At 52.5% G+C, this 23,703-nt stretch overlaps 6 protein-coding genes across 6 annotated transcripts; 3 read left to right on the top strand and 3 right to left on the bottom strand.

Annotated features, from left to right (window-relative positions):
- Positions 1-1,728: 1,728 nt before the first annotated feature.
- HER10_EVM0005979 (pyruvate decarboxylase) lies at positions 1,729-6,115 on the bottom strand (the record flags this gene model as incomplete). Its single annotated transcript, XM_035475577.1, has 8 exons — positions 1,729-1,869; positions 1,925-2,065; positions 2,122-2,580; positions 2,638-2,805; positions 4,219-4,513; positions 4,577-5,106; positions 5,163-5,866; positions 5,929-6,115. The coding sequence occupies 8 exons, from the start codon at positions 6,113-6,115 to the stop codon at positions 1,729-1,731; spliced, it is 2,625 nt and encodes an 874-aa protein (XP_035328045.1).
- A 1,139-nt stretch (positions 6,116-7,254) lies between these two features.
- HER10_EVM0003083 (Erv1/Alr family protein) lies at positions 7,255-9,156 on the bottom strand. Its single transcript, XM_035472769.1, has 2 exons — positions 8,765-9,156; positions 7,255-8,666 (listed from the first exon to the last, which is right to left on the bottom strand). Exons 1-2 carry the CDS (start codon positions 8,881-8,883, stop codon positions 8,228-8,230), a joined length of 558 nt encoding a protein of 185 aa, XP_035327763.1. The 5' UTR covers positions 8,884-9,156; the 3' UTR covers positions 7,255-8,227.
- Positions 9,157-10,150: 994 nt separating this feature from the next.
- On the top strand, positions 10,151-11,164 carry HER10_EVM0003237 (uroporphyrinogen-III synthase; the record flags this gene model as incomplete). The annotated part of the gene is made up of 2 exons (XM_035472921.1): positions 10,151-10,451; positions 10,533-11,164. 2 exons carry the CDS (start codon positions 10,151-10,153, stop codon positions 11,162-11,164), a joined length of 933 nt encoding a protein of 310 aa, XP_035327779.1.
- An 875-nt stretch (positions 11,165-12,039) lies between these two features.
- HER10_EVM0010233 (uncharacterized protein) lies at positions 12,040-13,201 on the bottom strand (the record flags this gene model as incomplete). The annotated part of the gene is made up of 2 exons (XM_035479700.1): positions 12,040-13,032; positions 13,112-13,201. 2 exons carry the CDS (start codon positions 13,199-13,201, stop codon positions 12,040-12,042), a joined length of 1,083 nt encoding a protein of 360 aa, XP_035328413.1.
- Positions 13,202-17,608: 4,407 nt separating this feature from the next.
- On the top strand, positions 17,609-21,599 carry HER10_EVM0010754 (metallopeptidase). The gene is made up of 4 exons (XM_035480204.1): positions 17,609-18,921; positions 19,090-20,821; positions 20,879-21,005; positions 21,065-21,599. Exons 1-4 carry the CDS (start codon positions 18,559-18,561, stop codon positions 21,159-21,161), a joined length of 2,319 nt encoding a protein of 772 aa, XP_035328465.1. The 5' UTR covers positions 17,609-18,558; the 3' UTR covers positions 21,162-21,599.
- Positions 21,600-22,300: 701 nt separating this feature from the next.
- Positions 22,301-23,357, top strand: HER10_EVM0012937 (CDP-diacylglycerol-serine O-phosphatidyltransferase; the record flags this gene model as incomplete). Its single annotated transcript, XM_035482312.1, has 4 exons — positions 22,301-22,376; positions 22,439-22,534; positions 22,667-22,860; positions 22,989-23,357. The coding sequence occupies 4 exons, from the start codon at positions 22,301-22,303 to the stop codon at positions 23,355-23,357; spliced, it is 735 nt and encodes a 244-aa protein (XP_035328657.1).
- Between the last annotated feature and the right edge of the window lie 346 nt (positions 23,358-23,703).

Here is a 23,703-nt window from a genome sequence, read left to right as displayed (position 1 = left end):
CGTAGTGTACGGATCCGGTAGCTATGGTCAAGTTGGGAATCTTCAGTTGGCGGTCGCCTTCTCCTGCGATGAGGTATGTCAAATGCACGCCGTGAGCCATTGAAACATCTGCCATGTTGACTTTCTCGCACAAACGCTGCGCATGTTGGATTGTCAAGTTCTTTAGATATAATGCCTGCCTCGACGCTCACGCAAGTTGTCGGAAATGCAAGCCCAAGATCCAGCCCAATCGCGCAGGAACTTTTGCTAGCGTCAAGCCGACTTGGTGAAGCATGCTGCTGCAAGTCATACTTGAACTACTGTCTTCTTACTCTCTGGTTTCTGTCGCCATTACACCTCACACCTCAATGTCAAGGTAGAATGTTCTAACGGGACCTCCGAATCACATACCTCCTAGCCGGTCAGGTGGTCGCATTGTGCGAATCGCATACACCTCGCAGAAAGGGAAGTATGGAAGGTACTTAGTAAGCCAAGGTAATCTAGGAACCCAAAGCTCTGTAAGTACCTTTCCTGTAAGGTACCTTAGTTAACGGCTGGGGTATCTAACAGTAGGTAGGTAAGGTAAGAGATGGGCGATCTAGAAGTTCTGCATCAAACATTCCAAATTCCCTCTCACCCAGCCAGATGGAATCCACTTGGAAAAGGGCTATGCTGTAGAGGCCTGATATTTACATGCACCGGGTCCGCAATGATGGCCAATGTTGAGTTTCCGGATCGACCGCCGACCCCAAGCTCCAACGCACTAGCCCCCCTGCCAGCTGATGTGATGTGGTGGAAGCGGCCAAGGGACGGATCTGGGTCCCAAATAGAAGTTTGGAACGTTCCATATGCTGGAGACTCGTCAAATTTATACAGATAAGGCTTAGCGCCGTCATGCTCGCAGATGCGCACTCTCCACACGGCTTACACCTCGCTCCACCCTGAGCGCTCGGCTTTCAGCTGCTACTTTTCCACCAACACAACACATACGTGACCGCATTTGCCCCCATGTTTGCATTGATTTCCCCATATCCCATATCACGTTGCAGAAATATCTGACCATTATGGTACTCGGTAGAGCCTGGGTCGTTCATTGCTGCTCCTCCTCCTACGATTAACATCCCACAAGAAACAGCGCCGGGTTCCCATCAAATTGCCGTGGTGAAGCCCTGAGATTGCGAACACTCATAGCAGCCCAGTCCGCACAAAATCTGTGCTAGAGAACACTCCAGTGTGTATGGTCAAATCCGGGCTCGACGATTGTCGCAGGCTATTTGGAGTTTGCGCGTCACGTACGTAAGGCCAGCAGCCTTCACCAAGGCTACCCAAGCAACACTAATCGAAACGCCAGGTCTCGGGCCGCAGGCTCTGAACATCTTCGAGGGACGAGTGGGCATACGTAAGGAGGAAAGACACACAGTCCCACAGTATAACATTGAGGGTCTCTATGAATAAACCTCTCAATGTATTGGACGGGGCGTATCGGCTTCTTTGCTACGCAATGTTGTCAGAAGGAACCAAAAGTGAGACAAAAGCCCACCAATTTCGAATGTTATTGTCATGCAGGGGGTACGGTGCTTGCCAAGGTGCAAGTGAGTGAACCATGCCTTTTCTCAACTCTCATCATCTGGTATTCGCAAGACCAAGTAGCTATTTCGCTTGGGGTTTCACGAATGCTATACGGTAATTGCTCCCATCGCTTAGATGATGGGTGATCCCAAGTGTATCCTTGACCACCTCATGTACTACTCATGCTGCCTTGTTTTCACCTTCCTTTGGTACCGGGCGATTTGCCTGTGCTCCAGGAGACGCCTTGTACAGTTCGTTGACGTTGAGCTTCTTCAGATCCTCCCAGTCACTGCGCTCAATAACACTCATACCGCAGAAACTCTACAGACCAGTCAGTTTGATGCTCACTGGCTCTATCCTACCAGTCGTCTCTTACCTGAAAAACATCGACAAGTATGACTTTATCGGCATTGGTGAGATCGACTTTGTGCCGCGGGCTGACAACGCTGGCAATTTGCTTAATGAGCGTGTCACGATCAAGTGAGTTGTTGCTGCGTATGGAAGGTCGGATGGCATACTGCCAAATATGTCAGCCTAAACCGCCCGGTCAACATTTGTCATGAGTGAACGTACTGTGCAGGCCGGCTTCTCGGTCTGAGCATCACTCCCTCCTTCAACCTTCTCTTCGTCGCCTTCTGCAGCCTGAGCTGTCTCATCTACGAGATCGAAATGCGCGGACAGAGCCTTTCGAGCGACTCGCACCACGCCGTTCTCAGATGCCTTGTCCACAGAGGTGACCGGCGTCAGTCGGTTGATATACTTTGTCTTCCTCTCCTTGAGATCAGTGCAGACGCTGGCGTCTACGCACATCTTACGGCAGAGCTCCACGGGGTCGATGGGATCCCTTGTCTTCATGAAGAAGACACACTCGATCCCGGCCTTGATGGCCTTGAACGTACGCTTAGTCTTGCCTTTGTTGACGTCGCTGATACCGTCGAGCTCCTTCTTGATAGACGCTTCAATGTCCTCGTCTTCCTCATCTGATTCAACTTCTTCCCCGGGGGGAACGATGCCGTAGAGTGTCTTTGCGTACTGAGGCGTAGTCGTATGAGTGAGCGCAAATGCGAAATGCTGGCAGAATCAACAAACCTCATCACAAAGTGTGCTGAATTCGCTAATGGACTTTCCGTCCATGCCTCTGGCAAATGTGACCCAGATACCCTTGTCGCCAACCCCAAGGGCGACGCCCTTGTCCTGAAGACTGGCGACCTTCGCCTTGTGTTGCGGCGTCTGCCATTTGCCGGAGCCTTGCCCACCCTACTTTCTCATTAGCCATGAACTTATACTGAAGAATAGTAAGTCTTCTCATAAGATCATTCAGGCAGGGTCGGGAAGAATTAATTGCGCAGTGCAATATACATAAATCAGATGAAACCCTACCTTGCTTCTCTTAGCGGGATGGCCACTACCGCCACCCGACTGTTTCCTCTTCGCATCTGTCATTTTGTAGGAGCTTCGCGAGCTGCAGCTCTGAAATTTTATGAAGTGCTGCGCCGAAGCCTTTGTGGGCTGTGAGTACTGAAATTGTGCCTTGTGGGATGGCTGAGAGAGAATGGTAGCTTGGTGTGCTGCACTGAAGATAGCTAGAAGAGGTAAAAAGTCCACACCGCCCAAAGGCAAGAAATCAGACGAGCTGGACCCGCTATACCTTCTGCGTCTTATTGCAGCCTGAGGGTCACTTCCCAACAACCAGCCATCGTCAACAGCCATCAATTCGATGGTGCTTAATAGAAGCTTCTCAATTGACATCGTAGGGCTTGTTTCTAAACGAGTCGAAGATGAATGCTCTATCGTTGAAGCGATTGGCCTTCAAATATGCCAATATGCGTTCTGAGAATTAGAACCCGGCAGACAAAATACGATTCGGTCACGGTTTCTGGACCTTGATCCCACAATTCTTTGACTAAAGTCTTATGCCAGGGAAACTCAGCTGATGTTATCAATTGCATAAATTGACTGTACTGGACCTAAAGCTGGACAACTTGCCGGGAAGTCAATGTCCAGCTGCGTGGGACTATGGCACTTGAATATGTATCTAGTTGCTCAAGCTTCAGCTTGCCTCCCTGTGAGTACTAGAGACACAGCGGAGGGAGAGAGACGCCGCGCCTGTCATTTAGTTGCTAGCTACAGCTCAATTCCACTTGACGAGACAGTTCAAAATATCAATGAAGACACAGAACTGCCAAAATTCTGCGCAACCTTGGAGCGCTAACTGAAGACGCACTTATGCCCAGGCATGCCTCTCATGTAATTTACGCCGCGGTCGTCTTCAAACTACTCTCCAATACAAAAAGTATTCTATCACACTTTCCTTTTGTTCATTGTAAATACCTGAGCCATGGCACGGCTGAAGCATGTCGATGGCTTGAAAGACAAAGACCTCGTGCTAAAGTGCGCGAGTGTGTCTATTGTCTGCAAGTCATCACTTGGTGGGTCATCGTCTTATATCAATAATATCCGGTGCGGGAGAATAATAAAATACCCATCTACTTCATATGTAATCTAGGTAGCCGTAGTAGTCTCACTACGTTTTACCAACCAATAATCTAAAGCCAAGGATAACCACATAATCAACCAATTACGTCCAGCCATGCGCCAGAAACCCATTTCCTGCGCCGAGGGAATCAAACCATCTTCTATGAAAAAATTGCTGTCGTCTCCTTACTCGACCTTGGCGTTGTTTCTAGCGCTGGCCTCAGCAGTCATGATCAATGCCCTTGGCGCATCCTCCTTGGGGAGGTAGAGCTCGACAAACTGCAGTGTTGTGGGGTTGTTGAAATCCTGATCAGTCAGGAGCTTCTCGAGTTCGTCCTTTGTCTTGACGACGAATTTCTTGGCTGTCTGCTCGGTACCGCCGAACACTGTCGCAAGTTCCTTGTACTGCCACTGGACAATGTCGTTGTACTCGGCCTCCATGCCGTGGATGAAGCGCTCGATGGTGTATCCGTCGTTGCAGATGACGAAGCTATGCAACGTTAGCGTGAGATTCTTGGAGTCGGTGCAAAGGAATAAGGGGAGTTGAACTCACATTGTCGTCTTCAAGCCATGACGCAACATGGTAGTGACTTCCTGGGCCGTGAGCTGGAACGATCCGTCGCCGACGAAGAGAATTGTCCTGCGGTCCTCTCCCGCATCCTTGGCTGCGAGAGCAGCACCTTGAGCGGCACCGACAGACCAACCGATACTTCCCCAGAAGACCTGACTCAAAGCTGTGACCCCAGCAGGGAATTTGGTATCCCAGATGCCGAAGTTGGCCGTTCCTGTCTCGGTGACGACGATGTCGTTCTCGCGAAGGTAGTTGCCAACGCGAGGCCATAAGTAAGCCTGTGTAATGGTTTGCGAGGGGTCCGAGTTGGGGCTGGGCACTCTGTTGATGACCTCGGGTGATGTGACGACGGAAAGCTGGCTCAAGTCAAGACGCTCAGTGACCTTGCGGAGGACTCCACGCATGGTGATGCCAGGGTACTCAGAGTATCTGACTCTCATGTGTGTGCTGTGGAAGTCGATGGTGTTCAGCTGCGATGTTCTGTAAGAGAATCCAGCGGTGTTGAAATCACTCTGCAAGAATGTTAATGAACTGTCTTCGAACTACTAGGAGCGACGAGGCAATTTACCTTGAGACCACCAATGGACAAGATCAAGTCTGAAGACTCGAGTCGCTCACCAACATCGGGTTGCGAAGCGGTACCGGCATAAACACCGCCGTAGTTGGGGTGAGATTCGTTGACGGCACCCTTTCCCATGGGCGTCACGAAGACAGGAATCTTTGTCTTCTCAAGGAGTGCATGAACCTCGGGGAGGACGCGGTGGCGGATAGCACAGGCGTCAATCAGCATGACGGGCTTCTTGGCGGCATGAAGGGACTTGAGGACGACGTCGACAACGTAGTCCTCTCTGTCAGGATCGTTGGTGGCCTCCTCGAGGTCGATGGGCTTGTTTAGGCGCTGGCCCTCGATCTTCTTCTGGACCATGTCGGTGGGGAGCATGATGTAGACGGGGCGACTGCGGATCCAGCACTCTCGGAGAGCATGATCGATCTGGTTGGCAATCTCGGCGGGGTTGTTGAGGCGCGCAACGTCGCATGAAATTTGAGAGCTCATGTTGGAGAAGACGTTGAAGTCGCCGTTGCCAAGGGTGTGGTGCAGGAGCATGCCGTTTTTCTGAGAGATCGTGGAGGGGCAACCGACAATGTGTACAACGGGAATGTGTTCTGAGTAGGCACCGGCGAGAGCGTTGATGGCGGAGAGCTCGCCAACACCAAACGTAGTGATGATGGCAGAGATGCCCTTGACACGGGCGTAACCATCGGCAGCGTAGCCTTGAAGGATGTCAGTTCGGCGAAGCTTACTTGGCAAGTTGATAGGTTGTAGGGATACTGACCGGCGTTGAGCTCGTTGACATTACCAACCCATTTCAGGCCGCACTGGGGAAGATAGTCGAGGGCAACGAGGTTGAAGTCACCGGGAAGGCCGTGAACGGAGCGGACACCGACCTCATGGAGTCTCTTGAACAGGTATTCGACGACGTCGACAGGCTCTATAAGCCCTTGGGTTCTGATATCAGCCATGATCGGATATGCGTGTAAGCAGCTGATGGTGTAGGAGGGGGTAGCTCTGGATGCTACCTCGAGTGTATGTTGTAGAAGTGTTCGTCTGTGTAAATCTGGAATGAAGAAGGAGAAAAAGGGACCCGATCAAGGTCAGAGGCGTATAGACTTATATCAGAGTCAACAACCTGCGGAGATGGCGATGTTGTTACTGTTCCCAGTCGGACTCGGACTCACTCGAGTCTCGGCATCATTGCATGGGTCGGCCAGGGTCGTCAAGTCAGACCACTGGCCATTGCAGATTGAAACGACAGGGCCATCGGCGATGGGCGACAGCTCACGTAGCTCCATTTTCGTATAAGTGACAAGATACTACGAGCCAGCGAGGCGGCTGAAGCGCAGGCAGTGGGTACCGGGTCTCGGCATGCGACGGGCTCGATCAAGATTTGGGTGAAAGGGGACCAAGATGGGGGTCCTGGCACCAGACGGGAAAAGACGCGAGATAGTAGCGTTGTGACCCATTTTGGTGCGGCTCAGAATAGAGTACATAGAGGGCGAGCAGACAATGGGTGCATTGCACCGAGTAAGGAGATACAGTCAACAGTGAGTGATGTAATGGAACACGCCACAGGAGGTTGCGGTCACCAATACACCGGGCTCAAGCCGGACTAGGCCGGTGGGTTCCGGAGGTGAGGTGAGGTGAGGTGAGGTCCCAGATATCTGAGGGAAAAAAAGATTTATTTTGGTACCTTGTCACTGTTCGACGTAAGGCAACATTCTACTAACAGTGAGACAATAGAATGGGACGATGTTAAAGTTGCCCGCGTTCAGGGCAGAACAGGGAAGAAAGCGAACGTATCCGCCCTGAGCATCCGTTTCCGTACGTGGTTTGTGGATTTTGGGTCCTCTGGGAGAGAGTGCAGGAGGAAAAAGTGACAGTTCTGGGCAGCATAAGGCCTAGAACACGTCAGTACCAACCAACCTAACCCTTGTCCCTGCCTGCCCGTGAGTGTGAGGCAATGGAAGCCCGCTGCCCGGCTGGCAACTTGGCAAGGTACGCAACCGTTGACAGCGTGGGATCTGCATCCACCTCGTCGGGATCCTGCGGCGTGCCCTGCCGTTTCCCACCCTCCCACGCTCCTTATCCGTGCGAATTCACATTTTAGCCAAACCTGGAACCTTCGCATTCTGCTTTGAGCCAACATAAGACCATAACATGAGCTTGGAACCTCAAGGATCAGCGGCGATGCACTAGAACGACTCAGACAATTCCATGGGGGGTTATTGCCTCGCTTCCGGGTTTCCCTGACCGCCCCTTCCTGTCGTGTCGTGCGCAAACTGGGGGGAAAGGGGAGAGGCGCACCGTTCGACATGATCTGATGTTGGCCCCAGCCTATCGGCCCTGCTACGGCGCAACGGCCCAAATAAACCGCAATGGAAGTACCATTGAGCATCGTGCGCCTGTCAGCTGCGGAGCCGGGCCCCGGGGCCCGCTACGCTCGACTTCGGGCCGCCGCTCGAAGACCGAATTATCTCGCGGTGCCATTCGGACAAATCGCTTGGACCTCAGCCCCGAACCTGAGGGTGACCGAAGAGAACGACAGACCTCTTCTCTGAATTTGGGGACAAGTTCTCCAGACAAAATACTTGATCGACCATCGACTAGACAGTTCAGCTCTGCCATTGGCCCATTCACCTGCCTGGATAGAATCCTGCAAATATCAGATCATGTTCTGGAGATCAGCAATGTCTAATCGGAAAAGCATCACAAAGATCTGTATGCATAAGGGTCTACAAAGATAGGAATCCGTCATTCTTCACCCCAACCAGCTACAAGCAACAACGCCCAACCCTTGGTAAGCAGTAAATGCTTACATGCAACACAATCTGCACAAAACTTTACAGAAATGTAGTACGCTTGTTTCACTATTATTCTATTCTAGGTGGAGGGTATGGTAGGTACCTTAGTCTACATGCGGTTCAGCATGCTGTCTTGCTCTGCTGCCGCTGGAAGAGTAGCATCATCTATCAAAGTTCAACGACCGTGGCTTTTCTCGCGATACTGGCACGTGTGCCTGTCGCCGTTGGTCATCTTGTTTTGTACACATTTATACAGCTCGAACGGCGTCGCTTTCAATCGCAACGGCCGTCTTTCCAACCCGTCCGCCATCGCTCTTCCCATTTGCTGCAGTCAAACTCCTTTTTGCCCAGCTTCCGATTGACCTCGTTGTGTGCCTCGCACAGCCAGTTTCCAAACTCGCTCCGCCCCTCCACTCGAATCTGTTCTTTTTGTATGTACGATTGGAAATCTTCGGCGCACACCCAGCAAGGGTAAAGCTTGGAAAACAGTCTCATGAAACCTCGAAGGTCGTCTTTCTGGCTAGGGGAGGGCTTTTCGGGGTACGTTGCTGCGATCGAGTGTAGCAGTTGCCAAGTGCCTCGTCCGAGGGCCTCGACATCCGGGGGGCAGTCGTCGACAGGCGCCGAGGCCACCGAAGTTGGTTTTTTGACCGAGCCGTTCATCTGAGAAGCCCAGCTTGAAAAAGCACTCTTGGACGAGCAAGACCGACATCTGAGAATGACCCATGTCAGCTGGATCTCCGGTAAGGAAGCACCGACGGATCGAACCACCACCGAAAGATCACCGTCAAAAAAGTTATGGGAACTTACGGTTTGCCATCTGGGCCCAAGACCATCCCCTTTGGTAAAGGCTTGGGCTGCTCAGCTGCCGCCGTCGTCGCGGGAGCTATGACGCTGCTTAATTGAGGGTCTCGCTCGGCGTCGGCCATGGCGATAATACTGCGCGAGAGTTTCGCCCTTGTCGCGAGAAGCGAGACTAATATCAACGGGCCCTATAGAAAGAAAATGGATGCGACAAGGGACTTTGAATGGGGTGATCTGCCCAAGTGCGCGCAATGTCGGACAGTGTTCGAATTTTGGTTGGGAGGAATTTGTAAGCTGAAGAGCTTCGTCAGTACCTCAACCTAAGAAAATGATGTCGATGGCGGACCGTTATCGATAAGCCACCACGGCCACTACCTTAAGGTAGAGGTCAGGTAAGGTAAGGTACAAGGATCGCAAAGCACTACTGCGTACCTTTTCTCCACCTGAGATTCAAAAGTGATAATGCCGGGTCCAACCAAGGGTGGCCGGCTCCCGTCGGCAAGCGCCGGTAGACCTTGGACGTACCCAGAACCTGCAATTGGGATCCGACCTGGCCTACCTACCTACCGTGCTGGATTGGTGTGGTGTGAGGCGGGAGTCTCGCGGTTTACGGATGCTGCGATCGGCGCCTTACCGGGGGATCCGCTGCTTAATCGATCCCACGCTATCCGCAAGGTACCGAAGAGATGAGGCGGGGTGTTTCTTGTCTCTGAGCCGCATGGCAGTCATTCAAGGTCAACCCATTTGTCCACCTGGCAGCTGTCTTTTCGGACCGTCAAAGTGCATCTGTGACCCGGGGGTTTCTTGCAGATGTATCCGTAATAAGGTGCGAGCAGTTCCACTTGGTTCTAGCAATCGGGTGCTCTCTCTACTCATTGAGACTCAGGAGCAGGCCATGTGTCTGGTATTCTCCGAACCCCCCCCCCCATTTATATCTCCCGAGCGAGAACTTCGATGAACTTCACTGCTGTTTCGCATGTCTGATACGAAGAATTCGTTCAAGAGTTCACTGCTGTGGTGCTTCGTCAGATTGTTGACCTCAATGCCTTAAACTTGTGTTCCGCCTCGGAGTTGACAACGGCGAAGAAGCCGAGTCCGTCGAGGAGATTCGTGTAAGTGAAATGGCACTGACTTACCTAAGACAGTACGTAACTCTACATCGACCCAGCTCCGCCTGCCAAAATTCACCGAATCGCCCGCGGCGGGGCACCGTCGTTCAGTGCGAATCCGATAACCATTATGACCGCGAAGTCAACCCCCAAAGTGCGCAGCTGAGCGGCAAGTCGTCACCGTTGATTTGATAGGTACTCCAGCAATTGACTTTGAGACGTCTAGTAGTTCAATTCATTCGCCTTACTCATCACGACACAGCGGGCCGCAAAGACATTTGCCATGGCTCAGAACCCCTCATCAGCTTTGGCAGCCAAGGTGCCCATCCTGCTGCTCAAGACAAAGTCAACTCCGGGCGACTCGTACGAGGACTTACTCTCAGGTGAAACTGACGGGTGTGCCTTCGAACCAGCTTTTGTCCCGGTTCTGCACCACACCTTTCAGAAACAGGGCATGGCGACGGTCAGGCATGTCTTGCAGCAATGTGGAATCAATGCTAGCAATGACGCCTCTTACGGCGGTCTCATTTTTACCTCGCAGCGAGCGGTCGAGGCGTTTGCCAGCCTGGTAGATGAGAAGAAGGGTCCGTCGCATTCGCACCCGCATCAAGGGCTTCAACTCAAGCCTCTCGACCGTAATAAAGCAGAGCTAACCGGATTTATAGGCACTGAAGAAGAGTGGCCTCATCTCCAAAATATACCAGTCTACAGCGTTGGTCCGGCTACCACACGAGCTCTCCAGTCCGTCTCAAAGCACGCCCCGTTGCAAATATTCGGCGAGCACACGGGCAATGGCGATGCCTTGGCCAAGTACATTTTGGACCACTATGGCCAGTGGTACCAAGACCGGCAGACGAAGCCACCGCTGCTCTTCCTCGTTGGCGAGCAGAGGCGGGACATCATCCCGAAAACCCTCATGAACACCACTTTGCCCAGCGAGAAAAGGATCCAGGTGGACGAGGTCGTGGTCTACGGCACGGGTGTCATGGAGTCTTTTCCTCAAGACTTTGAGAAACACCTGAAAGATACTGAGGGCCTGCCGGTGCGGTGGGTAGTTGTCTTCTCTCCGACTGGTTGCGAAGGCATGTTGCGCGGGCTCGGGATGCTGGACGAGTCCACGGGGAAGGTCAAGAAGGACGGGCTCACGGGACGCAAAACGTTCATTGCAACGATCGGCCCAACGACGAGGGACTATCTAAGACGAACGTTCGATTTGGATCCAGACGTTTGTGCTGAAGAGCCAAGCCCAACAGGCGTACAGCGAGGAATCCTTGATTTCATGGGAAAGCAGACATAACGTCTTTCTGAGAATATGCAAGAAGAATAACCCTTGAAATGAATCCCTCAAAGCGCCCGAGCGATGAGTAGACGACGAGGAGATCATAGGGAGCACTGGGGGTTTGTGCCCTACCCATGACCATATGTGACCATTTCGTGACCTCGGCCCGTCTTTCCTGGCGATTGCAGTATACCTCGCTACCTTACTTAGAGACCCGACCGATGTTGAGAGTTTGGATGCACGTTGTGTGCATTGTTATACCGTTTGACATTACACGGGCATGCGCGATGAAGGAGACCTTGCCGGTATGGGGCTGAAATACGTTTTGATTGGCTGTTTGTCCATTAAAAACGAGACGCGACTCACGCGCGTCTTACGCGCAAGTCTTCCGAATTTCAGCGCGTCGCCTACCAGGGACGCGTTGAATGCCACACGGACCACGAGACCCAACTGGGAGCCTTTAGGATCCTTTCCTAATCAAACGATGAAGTGACAAAAAGAATTGGTCAAAAGAGACAGAAAAAAACAAGCTTCTACATGTGAAGCATTTGCTGAGTCGGGAACATACAATTGCCTCACACTCATTCCGATTTGGCGCTCTCAACGCCTCTGGTTCCTTGCGTGGCCCCACGCATAAAATGAATATCAATGGCTCAAAAGAAATATTTTCGTAGTACCGTCTCCTTGTCGAGGTAATGGCGGCGTTGCTCACAATGAAGCTATTCTCGTCCCTCGTGAAAGTAATTGCGGAAAAAGACGGGGTAACATCTCCGCTTTTTGTGTAGATTATGCCGGGCCGTCATAGCCAGCATTTGGTATCAGTCAAAAGTATAGCGTTGGTGATAGTGACGACGAGGAGAGAGCCACAAGACGCATCTGTTGGGCATCTCTCATCAAGCCAGGGGTTCGTCGAATGTCAATCGTCTTCTAGCCAGACTGACGGGAGTCCTCGCCGAGGAGAGAGCGACGGGTGTCTTCCATGCCTTTTGAGCAGGACTCGGCGTGATGTTGACAAAATCTGCGAAGTCGAAGCCTTGTCCAGGCGTGTTGGGGAACATGTTGCGGCCACCTGGGGTGGTCATGTGTGAAGAGGGTAAAGTCATATCGCGACTGACCTTGGAAGGAGGCGTCGAAGGAGGCTCCATCCTTGTCTTGGTAGATGGGACGGCGGGTGACGGAGAGGCAGCCAGGTACAGCAGAAGGTCGGCGCCTTCTTGGCCGGATTTGACGGGTTCACCGTTGGCGCCTTGGTCCTTAGTACGGCGATTGGGCAACATTCGATTGCGCATTGGTGGCGTTGTAGGGGGTGAAGACCGAATATTTGTGGCCCTGAATGACTGTACGGGCAAGAGATCGTCTTCATCATCCGAGGCTGCCGCAAAGTTTGGCGACACCAGGTCGTCTGCTAGTCTTCGAGCCCCTTGAAAGAATGAAACGTCAGGGCCAGTGGATGTGGTGAAGTGTTGCTGCCTTCTGGGCTTAATCGGAGACGATTGCGCTAGCTGATGACTCTCTTTCCACGAAGTATGGCCGTGCAGCGACTTGATGGGAGTAGGGGACGAGCGATAGCGTTTGCTTGGGCTGGACGATGGACAGTCGAAAGATGCCATGTAGGTGCGCTTGCGATGGCCGGTGCTCCCGTTGCTGGAGCCGATGGCGTCGGAAAAGAGGGGGGCTTTCAGAGGAGAGCTCATGAGGGCTCTCGTGGGATATGGAAGGTCGGAGGCGCTCGAAGAGGAGTCGGACAAGAGGTCTCCCTCGGCTAAACGCTTCCGTCGCAGTTCCTCCTCATACTTTGGTTCGATGGTATCGAGTGTTAGGTCTTCCCAGCCATGCTTGGTTTTGAATTGGGCGAGCGCGAGTCGGTTCTGTAGTCTTCGGGCTATCTGTAAGATTGTCAGGATCAGGGACATTTTGCTTTGTGAGGTGCGTTGTGGCCTTGGCTGTGGCCCTCTGTCAACATACCTTGCTCACTTCCACCCTCTTCAAGACCTTGTCCGCCACCTCTTCAGGTTGTTGCTTCCACACAGAAGACATGGCTTGGAGGTAGGGCATGCAGTATCCCGTGGATTATGTTGATGCTGTTGCTGGAGAGGAACAGGCCCTTCGTCTCTAGTCAATGCGATCTGAGTAGAAAAAACGAAGCGTCGTAACTGTCGGCTGTCACCTGCTATAGTGAAAGCGGAGGAAAGGAGGATACTGGGTGACAGGAGTCCAGTCCAAGGGCCCGATCGTTGACCTTGAGGGGGGGGGGGGGGTCGAGACCTTGAGAAGCCCGTAGCAACCAATGGTCAAAGGAATGGTAGATGAGGGGTTGGATTGTTCTTCTGGAATGCGTGGGAGGAGGGAGTGTATGCAACCGCAGAAGAAGAAAGGGGTGTATGTGTGTGTTTTTAAGATAGAATCGAGGTAAGGAGCAGGAAGTTGTCCCAAATCGAAGTCGTGCACTGCGCTGTCGAGATTTTGCTGTGGAGGAGAGTGACAACGAAAGGACCTGGCTGAACGGGGAGAAAGAGGAAAGTTCAGATTGAGTGGTGTTTCCACCTGGTCAGCTGGGAAACGTAGCGCAGTGAGTGGCCCGGTCTCAGCGGATGGAGGACCCAGACGGGAAGCAAAATTCACCTACAGTCCACTGGACCCAACCAGACTCCTGGGCCACCTGCCGCAGGGCCCCTCTGAGTCTTCACCTCAGTCCGGGCAGGTTTCCCGTCCCATTGACGTGGAAACGACCTGAAGCGCCAATTGTCCCCTCTAGGTACTCCGTAGGCTGTACCGTTTACCTGCCATCACCCGACTTTTGCTCTGGAAGGTACCACCCACTGTCCTGTTTCGAGAGCTCGCCCGGACCTTCCCGTTCCTATCCTAAGGTACCTCAAGGTAAGCGCAGGTAATGCGTCTTATGGAGTATGAAGGCATTTCATTCCTATCTTGCTCTTGATATCTTCTTGCATCCGATCTTGATCTTCAAGCAAGGGAAAGGCTTTTGATGGTGCGCATTTGGCAAGCGCCGACCCCCGTCAAGCTGAGTGCCGATAGCCTCCACTACCCGCTATTACCTTAGGACCAGCCGGAGTGAGGTGTAGGCTTCTTCAGAGGGGGGGGGGGGGTCATGCTCAACTAACATACTGCGTTTCTAAGACTGTCCCAAGCAACTAAGGTAACCCTCGTCGAGGCCCGGGCAGAAGCGACGACGTGGATCAGAAACGCCTTACCAAAAACGGATCCCAGCTTCCCCAACCAGCGGGTTTGCTCATCTAACTTGCACTTGTCACGGCAACTGAGGCGAGGGCGGGACCAAAGAATCTTTCGTCCTCGTTGCCGACCTCATGCTTCTCGTTTCTTGAGGCTTGACTGATGCTCGCTTTTTTTTTTTCCCCCCTCACCGAAGAGCTCGTTCCAATGCTGTTGTGCTGCAACCTTTTTTTTTTTTTTTTTACGCATTGGTCATGTGCGTCGTAGCGCGCAATCACCGTCAACCTAAGGCTTGACTGAATGAGACGGGCAGTATGCGTGTTGATCCGTACTGATGTAAGAGCACTACGGCGGACTTGAGATTCGGTGTATCGTGTTGGCCGTAAGAGTTGAGTATCCGCAAGCCGTGGCCATTGAAATCGATGTCACTGGAAACGTCGATATGTTCCAGACCTTGTATGGGCGTGACACTGTCCAGCATTCCAGCCCGTGAGATTCCTTTTAGATACCGTTGGCAGGGGGCTCATCTACCAATCATACGTGCGGGCGGTACCTGCAAGAGGGCATCCTCTACCTTATTCGTAAGGTGCCCGTGGTCAAAGTAGGTGGTCATTTCCCCCAGTGCTCTCGAAGTCCAGGGGCTTGAAGGAAAAATCAATTAAGACCCCTGTCGATGCTAACAGCTCCTTGGGCGCCTACCCACGCGCAAGCTAGCGAAGTGACTTAGTTCTCTCTGCAACCTACGCAAAGGGCTCGTCAATCTCTCCCTGCCACCCAGTTTACGACACCATCTTGAGACATGCGTAGGTACTTGGTTGTACGAGCCTCGAGGGACCAACGAGCACCCCTCGCGGGGTGTAAGGTAAATGAGCAAGCTACCTTGTTTTGGAGGGTGAGGTGAATGTCACTGAAAAGCGACCGCCAGAAGCCCGTCTCAGCTCATCAGCGTTTCCTTCTCTCCGACCGAGACTGATGTCTGGACCCATATTAGCCAACATTTTGTTCGATTACTCAGTACCTTTGAAACTCGTAGTCTACCTGCAGAAAGCATCAAGAACATAAGTCGGTCTTGATGGTACAAATCGTCGAGGGCACCATCGTATTTGGTGGATGCTGCCGTTGGCGACCGAAAACGCACAAGGCCTTCCCATGCTTGCAGGGTCAAGAGGTAGAATGCCCATGCAGCAGCACGCCGTCTGTCGACCATGAGAATACGAATGCCCGACGGACCTGATTCCGTATGGTATGTCTTCCTGTTGGTGCAGATAATTGGAGATCGAGGCATGTGTACTCCGTAATCCAGGACGGATACGTAATTACTGTGTCATTCTACAAATAAGACGGATAATCGGACCTCTCTATGCGATTATCCACCAGATGAGGATACTTCCTAGTTACATGTGATTCTTATGCATCATACCGAGAGCAGAATATGGATAAAGGGATAGTCGTCGCCAAGCAATTACACGTAAATACGGAGTACGGATACTTAGATGTGGAAGCTATCCATGGATGGGAAAGTGCCCATCCGGATCTTGTTGTCCCTTGGGAGATACGACTATGCAGACGTACAGAACATGCAGGGAGGAAGCAGTCTAGCTGCAGCATGCGCCTGACAGGGGGATAATTCCAAGATATTTCAGACAAACAGGAGAGACTCTCAACCGGTTTCTTAGCATTGGGGAAACAACCACTATAGCAAGGCCGCTCTCTCTCCCTCTCTACTCTTCTGCGCCGCCCACTTTGGCCAAAAATAACACTAATGGGCCACACAGTGGGCTTACAGGCGACATGAGTTGGAATCGACAGTCAATAGCAATCGGCACGGCTAGTGGGTTGATATTGTCAGGTACCCGAAGCCGCCACCAACCACAACCGTTGATTTTTGCCATCGTTCCAACCGAATCGGGGTGCATGAAAGGGAAGAGGAACTCTCGCGGATACAGATTGGAGCCGTATGTTCTTGCCAGGACTGCAGAAGCAACCAGTGTTCTCCTTACTGGCTGCTAGGCGATGGAGTCTGCGAACAAGGAAGGTGGATGGAACAGTTACACTGCAGAGGGCGACAAGCAAAGTCTGGAGTACCATGTTGGTCGGCGGGCAACGGACATGAGGCCACCGAGATATAGACACAAACGCTGTACCTTATCCTGTTATTGAGAATAAGAGCTGCCAAGCACCCAAGGCACGGATCGAGAAAAACACTGTTATAACCCCAACTAAGTCGAACAAGGCATCCACCACCGAGCCAAGATAAGATTTGGACATGTTAGCTTGCAGTGGCCGCCCATCCCGTACCTTGCCGTGCTTGCGTGCTAGAGCCTAGAGGTGTGCAGCATGGTATGTCGCGAAGCCGATGGTGGTGAGTGGTGAGTGGTGGTGACTGAATTCCTCATCTCGATCGCACCTTTCCATTTCGACAGGTGGATCCACCGGTTCTGCGTCCATACCTCAGCCCCCGGTCCTTGCCGCCCGGGCCTGGCTGGCTGCCCTGTCATCATCCATGCTGATACCTACGTACCTTAGGTACGGAGTATTGGAAGGTGGGAAGGTAGCGGTACCTGTACAGCCACAGCATTGCGCCTGCAGATAATCAGCCACCGTCAGGTTCGGGAACCTGGCGTAAAAGTACAGACACCTATTACCTTGGGTACCTTAACCTGTAGGCTGTGCTCCGTAGGTATGTACTATTGGTTTCTTGCTAGCCGCACTTGTTTGCGTGGTGTTGACGAAGACCATGACGCTAGCCTCCACATACAAATCTCATTGGAAGTCGCCCCCACTTCCGTTGGCTGGGCCTTTATCAATGTGGATGCGAGAAACTTGAATACGATGCGACAGCTGTACGCATATTTTGTACGGACACCGAGAACGACATGAAGGAAGACGCATGGAATTGGGCGGGATCAGCAAGGAGAAATAGCATGACTATCTAGGTATCTACAATCCCTCAACAGACGTACCTAAGTAGCTAGCTACTAGCTGGACATCAAGCGCGCAGGCAAAGTGTACGCTGATCTGTCAATCAGAGTTTCAACGTTCGTTATCTTGCAGTTTCGAGGCCAGGACGCTGAAGCCCATCTCCTTGCCCAGTCTTGTTTTTTCTTACTCCATTTTCCTTGTCAACCAACCCCCCGGTCGCAATCTCAATCCGCACTCATGTTTCCCACTCTCGAAACACAGCAACGTCATCGACGAACTCGCTGCCGGTTATCTGCCGACCAGCATGTCTACCTGGTTTGTTAGCAGGCCTCTTATGCAAATGTACGAATCCACACGCAATTCTCGACATGGGTCCTGCCGTTGTGCTGCACCTCAATTTGCGCACCCGTTCGTACTATGCTAGTGTACCTATCTGACCTGTCCATTATCCATTTGCTGTCCCTCTTTGGCCGCGCAAATCTGGATTTCGCTCCATGTCTAGCTGCATCTGTCGGCTCTCAAATGGAGATGGCATCAAGACTACGGGTACGCTTGTCAGGCCGGGCCGTGAGATGTGAAGTGTGGACGTAGACGTGGACACCAACTGGACCACACCTCACTCCTTCTGGAGCAAGCGTCCGGACCTTGGACATTGCATAGGTACGCAGTACGGATACCGGTATTGCACACTCGCACACTTGTAATTGTTGGACAACTTTTTTTTATGGTCACTCCGGAGTTCCTTCCCAAGCTCCCCCCATCATCCATCCCATCTCTCATCCCGTCCTCTCTCTCATCCCATCCTGGGTCTGTTCCCATACTTTCCCTGCAGACCACTCGCGCCCTTTTTTTCTTCTTCCTTTCTTGCTTGCTTTCCTATTGCGCTGCCAAATCTACCTTCTCGCATTTGCTGCTGTTCGCCAATTGTCCTTCATCACAGCCGCACTCCTGCGGACCCGTCCACGTCGCCTACTTTCAAACGTCGACCATCCCGCACCAAGCACACACTCGTTGCAGATACCACTCGCTGATCAGTGACCCGATTTGAGAAACCCTCCCCCCCGTCCGGGTTCTACTGTCGTTGGGATTCTACCTGTCCTCAATAACCTACCTACCTATCTACCTCTGCTCGTAAAGACAAACCCAATCCAGCGCTCTGCTCCTCCCTCCGTCGGACTCGAGCCCGACTCTTCCGACTTGCATCATCTGCTCCTCCAGAACGCTGCACATGCCAAAATATCTACTGCTGAAGCTGTCACTCGTTTGCGGTTGAGCTATCGCATGCTCTATGAGGCACAATGGCTCCGTCCATTCTCAACTTTAGAGGACTTCGGCGTCGTTCGAAAGCCAGCTTCAAGACCGACCGCTCAAACACCGACGTGTCTAGCGATGCCAGTAACATGACCACTCCCACTGCCACAAGCGGTGCCTCGACCCCACCATCCATGGCTCAAGCCTCCGATTCTGCTCTCGATCTCCAAGTAAAGGACTCCAATGGGGGCAATCCTCAAGCTCGTCCGCCGCTGCAACCGGTGCCCAATTCCCATCGGCACAGCGTCTCTGGTATGGCTGGCCTTGGTTCTCCTGTCGTGGGCGGGAAGTCGGCGTTGCCAGTCTCTCAATATGCGCCCCGAGTTGCAAATATCACCGACAATGCCTGGGTAAGTCATCTCAATCATATGCATGGGTCGTGGCCCCGTGCGGTGTCACCTTTGCTTCTCCAATCACGCTCTCGGCGGCTTCGCTCAGACGGCCAGCCACAGACATCCGCAACCGCGGCCACCAGCTTCTAGCTGCAGCTTCCGAGCGCTCTGCTAATATTTGAAAAGGTATACCAAAAGGTTCTCCTCGTACACGGGACTATTGGCGACTCCTTGCAGCACTCTCTCGATGGCACTGTTTCGGTAACCCGACTCGACGACAACTTTCCACCAACATGTTGGCCCGCATGCAACTCCAATTTCAAGGCCCTCGTCTACCTACAGCCAGGCCCAAACAAGATCCGCTTCGACTTCTCAAGTCCAAAGTTGCCCAACAGCTCGTCATCCAATCCGATTCACGCATCTTACCTGACGATACACATGTTGCCGGCGAACAATGCACCTCCACTCCAGCTCGCTATCGTGATTGCTAAGGATTCTCCCGAGACCTTCGATGCGGTACCTACAAGGATTGAGCGAGAGGGCAATGATTTGGAGACGGCAGTCCGCAAGTTCCGAATGGCCGCCTACCTCTGGCAAGCCTTTACAGCTGAGCAAATGTGGCGAAACAAACTTGGACGTCGCGTCTTCAGGTTTGAGGAGGAATGGACCGCCGGCACATCGAACCAGCGGGATCGAGAAAACGGAAATCTGCGCTCCGAGGCCAGGATCCATATCATCAGATCAGACAAGACAGTCGCCGAAATTCGAGATCTCGAGCTAGCGCAACAGAATGAGAAGGCGAGCAAGAAGGGGGACCTATACGAAATAGCTGCCGATGCGGTGAAACAATACTTCAGGCCACTAGGTGGCCAGAAGCAATACGTTTCCGTGTTGATGCTCGATACGCAATGGGATAAGGAGGCCAATGTCGTAAGGGGTCACGCAGCGCTGGGCGGTAATGCAGGCGATCTGCACTTGGCCATTTTCGGATCTCATTGCCTGCAAAGCTATCCCACGAGTTTCGAAGAAGTCGTCCCTGCATTTACGGATTGCACTCCGACTGACCTTACCTACGTCGCCAACGATTGCAACCAGGCTGGCAGCTCCTGGGAGGCAGCGAACATCGGAATTGGTGCCCATCTCCACGAGACAGGTCACCTTTTTGGATGTCCTCATCAGGAATCTGGCGTGATGCTCCGCGACTACCTGACACTCAATCGCAGCTTCGTGACCCGTGAGGCATTCTGCACAAGGACCAAGTCCAAGGGAGGCCTGGTCCTTCAAGACGACGAATGCGGTTGGCACCGCTTGGACTGTTTACGTTTCCGCGCCCATCCCTGCTTCAGGTTGCCAAACGACCCCCCCATGAACGCTGACGGCAGCGTCCATGCTTTCCCAGTTGAGAGCGGAAACGTGGTTGTAATGGCAGCGACTGGAATCGCATTCATCGAGCTATTCGCAGAGGACGATGATCTCTGCCGAAAATGGATTGAATATCCACTCGAAAATAATTCGGTGCAACGTCAACTGACATTGAACGACCGCGAGCTACGCGAGAAGCTTCCAGAGAACAAGCGGAAGGGCCGGCTTAGGGTGTCGGTCAAATCGCATGGCGGCGGTTCCTTGGACATCGACGATTTCAAAAAGCTGTGCTCCAAAGAGTCTTCATTCAAATTAACCCCTGGCCCGCTCGGCAAGACAGCCTACAGAGGCAAGCCTCTGGGCCACTCAGCCATGGATGGCACTGAACCACAGGAAATCATTTTTGAGAGCGGCGGAAAACAGAATCGAGTGCTCTCCCGCATCATCTTCTACCATGGATACGCAGTAGACGGCATGGAATTCGTATACGATGACGACACAACGCAATTATTTGGCAAACGGGGAGGCAAAGAGGGTGGAGATGCGTTTGATTTTGGTATGTCCTTTCTGCCAGGGTCAAGTAAAGCCCCATGTACTAACAGATGCCCATTAGATATTCGCCGGGGTGAATACATCTCAGGCTTTTACGTCCGCTCGGGCGCTTGGATTGATGCAATCCAGGTCCTCACGAGCTTGGGCAGACGGTCGCCTGTATTTGGCAATGCTCAGGGCGGATCCACGTAAGTCTAGAAAACGCAGTTTCCATTTAACCGTCAGTTGTTGCTGACCACCCCGACAGACATACTTTGATACCCCCAAGAGGATACACCATTTGCGGTGTGGCAGGCTCCTGTGGAGCTTGGGTCGACGGATTTTCGATCCTCATTGTTCGATAAAGGAAACCCGTGGGGTTTGTGTCATTCTTGCGAGCGGCAGCTGGAGATAAAACTTCATAGTATTTACGAAACGGGAGGGAGAATTGGAGCACCAGTGCCATCATCCATTTGGCATGGGTTTCTGGCTCGTCCAAAATCAATGATGGAAATTGCACGTCTTTTCTCCAACTTCCTGGCGAAGCACGCCGAGACATCCGCCTTATACTGGAGTATCACATCCCAAATTATGGCACGCTATCTCCTGGTTGGCGAGCATCAGATTAGGGGGTTACCAGCCTCGGAATACCTAGCAGACGAGACGCCTTGGACATGGACAAGACTACGTACGGGACACGGTGAATTAGGTTGGGTGGCCACTTCGACAAAGGTGGTTTTTACAGCAGATGAATAAGTGATCTGCCTCGTCGTTGTAAATAATACACGAAATGAATACACGGCTACATACATGAAGCTTAGACCCCGAAGTGGCACGTACGACATTGACAGCAACCTTCTATAAAGTACCTTAGGTAAGGCAAGAAACCTGCCAAAAATGCGTTGGCCAAAAGGTGTTGTCCCTTGAGGTACCTTAGCTGGGTAGCTTACCCCAAGGAAAGGTGCGTGGGTGCCCCCATGTGGCTGGCATATGCCAATATGGTGCCCGTGCCAAGATTTCCCGGTTGTTGGCGGTGCCTGGACCGTGCGATGTTGGACGCCATGGTGAAAATCACGTGCACGGCACCTCGTGAGCTGGACCAGCTTCCCCGCTAGTCGGCTTCAGGTCTAGAACGACAGGGCTATGACGGCATGTGCCTTCCCCAGCTATCCTAGTTGGCTTTGAGGCGGAAGAGTGTGACCGACTTACCTCATGCCTACCGACCTTGCTTGCCCAGCATCTCCATTCATATTTCTTCCTACACCTGCCTCCCACTCCACGAAGCTGCTCCGTACAAAAACTAGCTCAATCCTCTCAACCTCTCTTCTCCGCTTCCACATTTCTCTTGCTTCGTCCCTTTTGACGCCTACCATCGAGATTTCCAAAAGGACAAGGAAAAAATCACGAAATTGAACGGGCATATCAACAAGAATCCACTGTCTCTCTCCCCCGACAACGTCTTCACAGTCCACACAGCTAGCCTCAGGGAAATCCCCAACCAAACATGTCGAAACGGACAAGCAGCGTAGCCACCAATGGCAAGGCGGCCAAAGATGCTGCTGATAGCTTCGCCGAGCCTGGTATGTTGCACGCACCGCTCTCTCCAGATGCGATCCGAGCTAATACGTCGCCTTCAATGCAGCCCACGACAAGCAGAATCTCCTTCTCGCGGCCGATCCCGGTCACTTTTCTTTGATCCGCGCCCTTCACCTCGCCGACGCAATTACCCTCTGTAATGGTACGGTCTCACGTATCCCCAGCTTCTTCCGCCTGTTGTCCCAAGCGAGATGCGTCTTCTGAGTCCGGATGCACTGCAAAGTCATATTGAGATGTTCGAGAACAAGAGCACTGCTGACTTGCTGTGGAATAGGAGCTTGTGGTGTCATGTCAGTTTTTACCTCTCTGCGCTACTGTCTCGGCGATCCCTCGTCCACTAGCACGCTGTACCTCGCCCTCTCCTTCCTGCCATTCGGCCTCTTCTTCGACTTCATGGACGGTAAAGTTGCACGGTGGAGAAAGAAGAGCGGTATGATGGGCCAAGAGCTTGATTCTCTGGCTGACCTGGTAGGTTTTCAAGCGACAATTCCGTTCATCCCGGTTGGGTGGTCTACACCTATAATCCTTGGCAGGGACTAAAAGAGTCTCTACGAGCGGGATTGAGTTGGAGCAAGCCCGGCTGATATATAACACAGATCTCTTTCGGCGTTGCACCTGCCTCTGTGGCCTTCGCCCTGGGCTTGCGCACACCCATCGACCACCTCTGTCTGACCTTCTTTGTCCTCTGCGGCCTCACTCGTCTCGCTCGCTTCAACGTAACTGTCGCCGCTCTTCCCAAGGACGCAACTGGAAAAAGCAAATACTTCGAAGGCACTCCCATCCCTACGAGTCTTGGCCTTGACGCTGTGATGGCGTACTTGGTATCTCAGCGTTGGATTCTTCAGGACCTTCCTCTCGGAACGTGGCTGTCGGGGACTGCACTGGAATTCCACCCCATTGCTCTTGTGTTCGTGGTTCATGGATGCCTGATGACCAGCAAAAGCATTCATATCCCCAAGCCTTAGAGCGTGTCTCCTAACGTTTCCGGTCATACATGAGCTAAGCGGGCGAGAGTCTGTCGTTCCTAGTTCTGGAGACGTGTTTGCGCCTTATTACGAGCACAAGAATAAAGAAACAAGAGTGGTCTCGTAAGATCTATCTGCGCAGCGAGCATACGAACTGGGGCCACGAGCTAGTCTTTCGCCGCAGAATTATACGAGGCGAACAATACGGAGCGGGAACTATCAGTCAATTACACTGAGGGAACGAACGTCTGTAGCACAGAGATACACATCTAAGCGCGCACGCGGAAATACAATACGCATGATACCCTACTTACACATTTTCCTCTATTGTCACTTGGTCATTGCC

This window comes from Colletotrichum scovillei (genome assembly GCF_011075155.1).
Source record: "Colletotrichum scovillei strain TJNH1 chromosome Unknown Contig00010, whole genome shotgun sequence".
Classification (NCBI taxonomy): Eukaryota; Fungi; Ascomycota; class Sordariomycetes; order Glomerellales; family Glomerellaceae; genus Colletotrichum; species Colletotrichum scovillei.
The sequence above is the reverse complement of the archived record's forward strand: the minus strand, read 5'-3'. Positions and strand labels throughout refer to the sequence as shown.

What these genes read in the sequence shown, in the direction of transcription:
- HER10_EVM0003083 (XM_035472769.1), bottom strand. Translation starts at nt 8,883, where the DNA reads ATGGCCGACGCCGAGCGAGACCCTCAATTAAGCAGCGTCATAGCTCCC. An exon ending in TTGGGCCCAGATGGCAAACC is followed by an intron (nt 8,667 to 8,764) that starts GTAAGTTCCCAT and finishes GGTCATTCTCAG; the next exon opens with ATGTCGGTCTTGCTCGTCCA.
- HER10_EVM0010754 (XM_035480204.1), top strand. Translation starts at nt 18,559, where the DNA reads ATGGCTCCGTCCATTCTCAACTTTAGAGGACTTCGGCGTCGTTCGAAA. An exon ending in ATATCACCGACAATGCCTGG is followed by an intron (nt 18,922 to 19,089) that starts GTAAGTCATCTC and finishes ATATTTGAAAAG; the next exon opens with GTATACCAAAAGGTTCTCCT. An exon ending in TGGAGATGCGTTTGATTTTG is followed by an intron (nt 20,822 to 20,878) that starts GTATGTCCTTTC and finishes GATGCCCATTAG; the next exon opens with ATATTCGCCGGGGTGAATAC.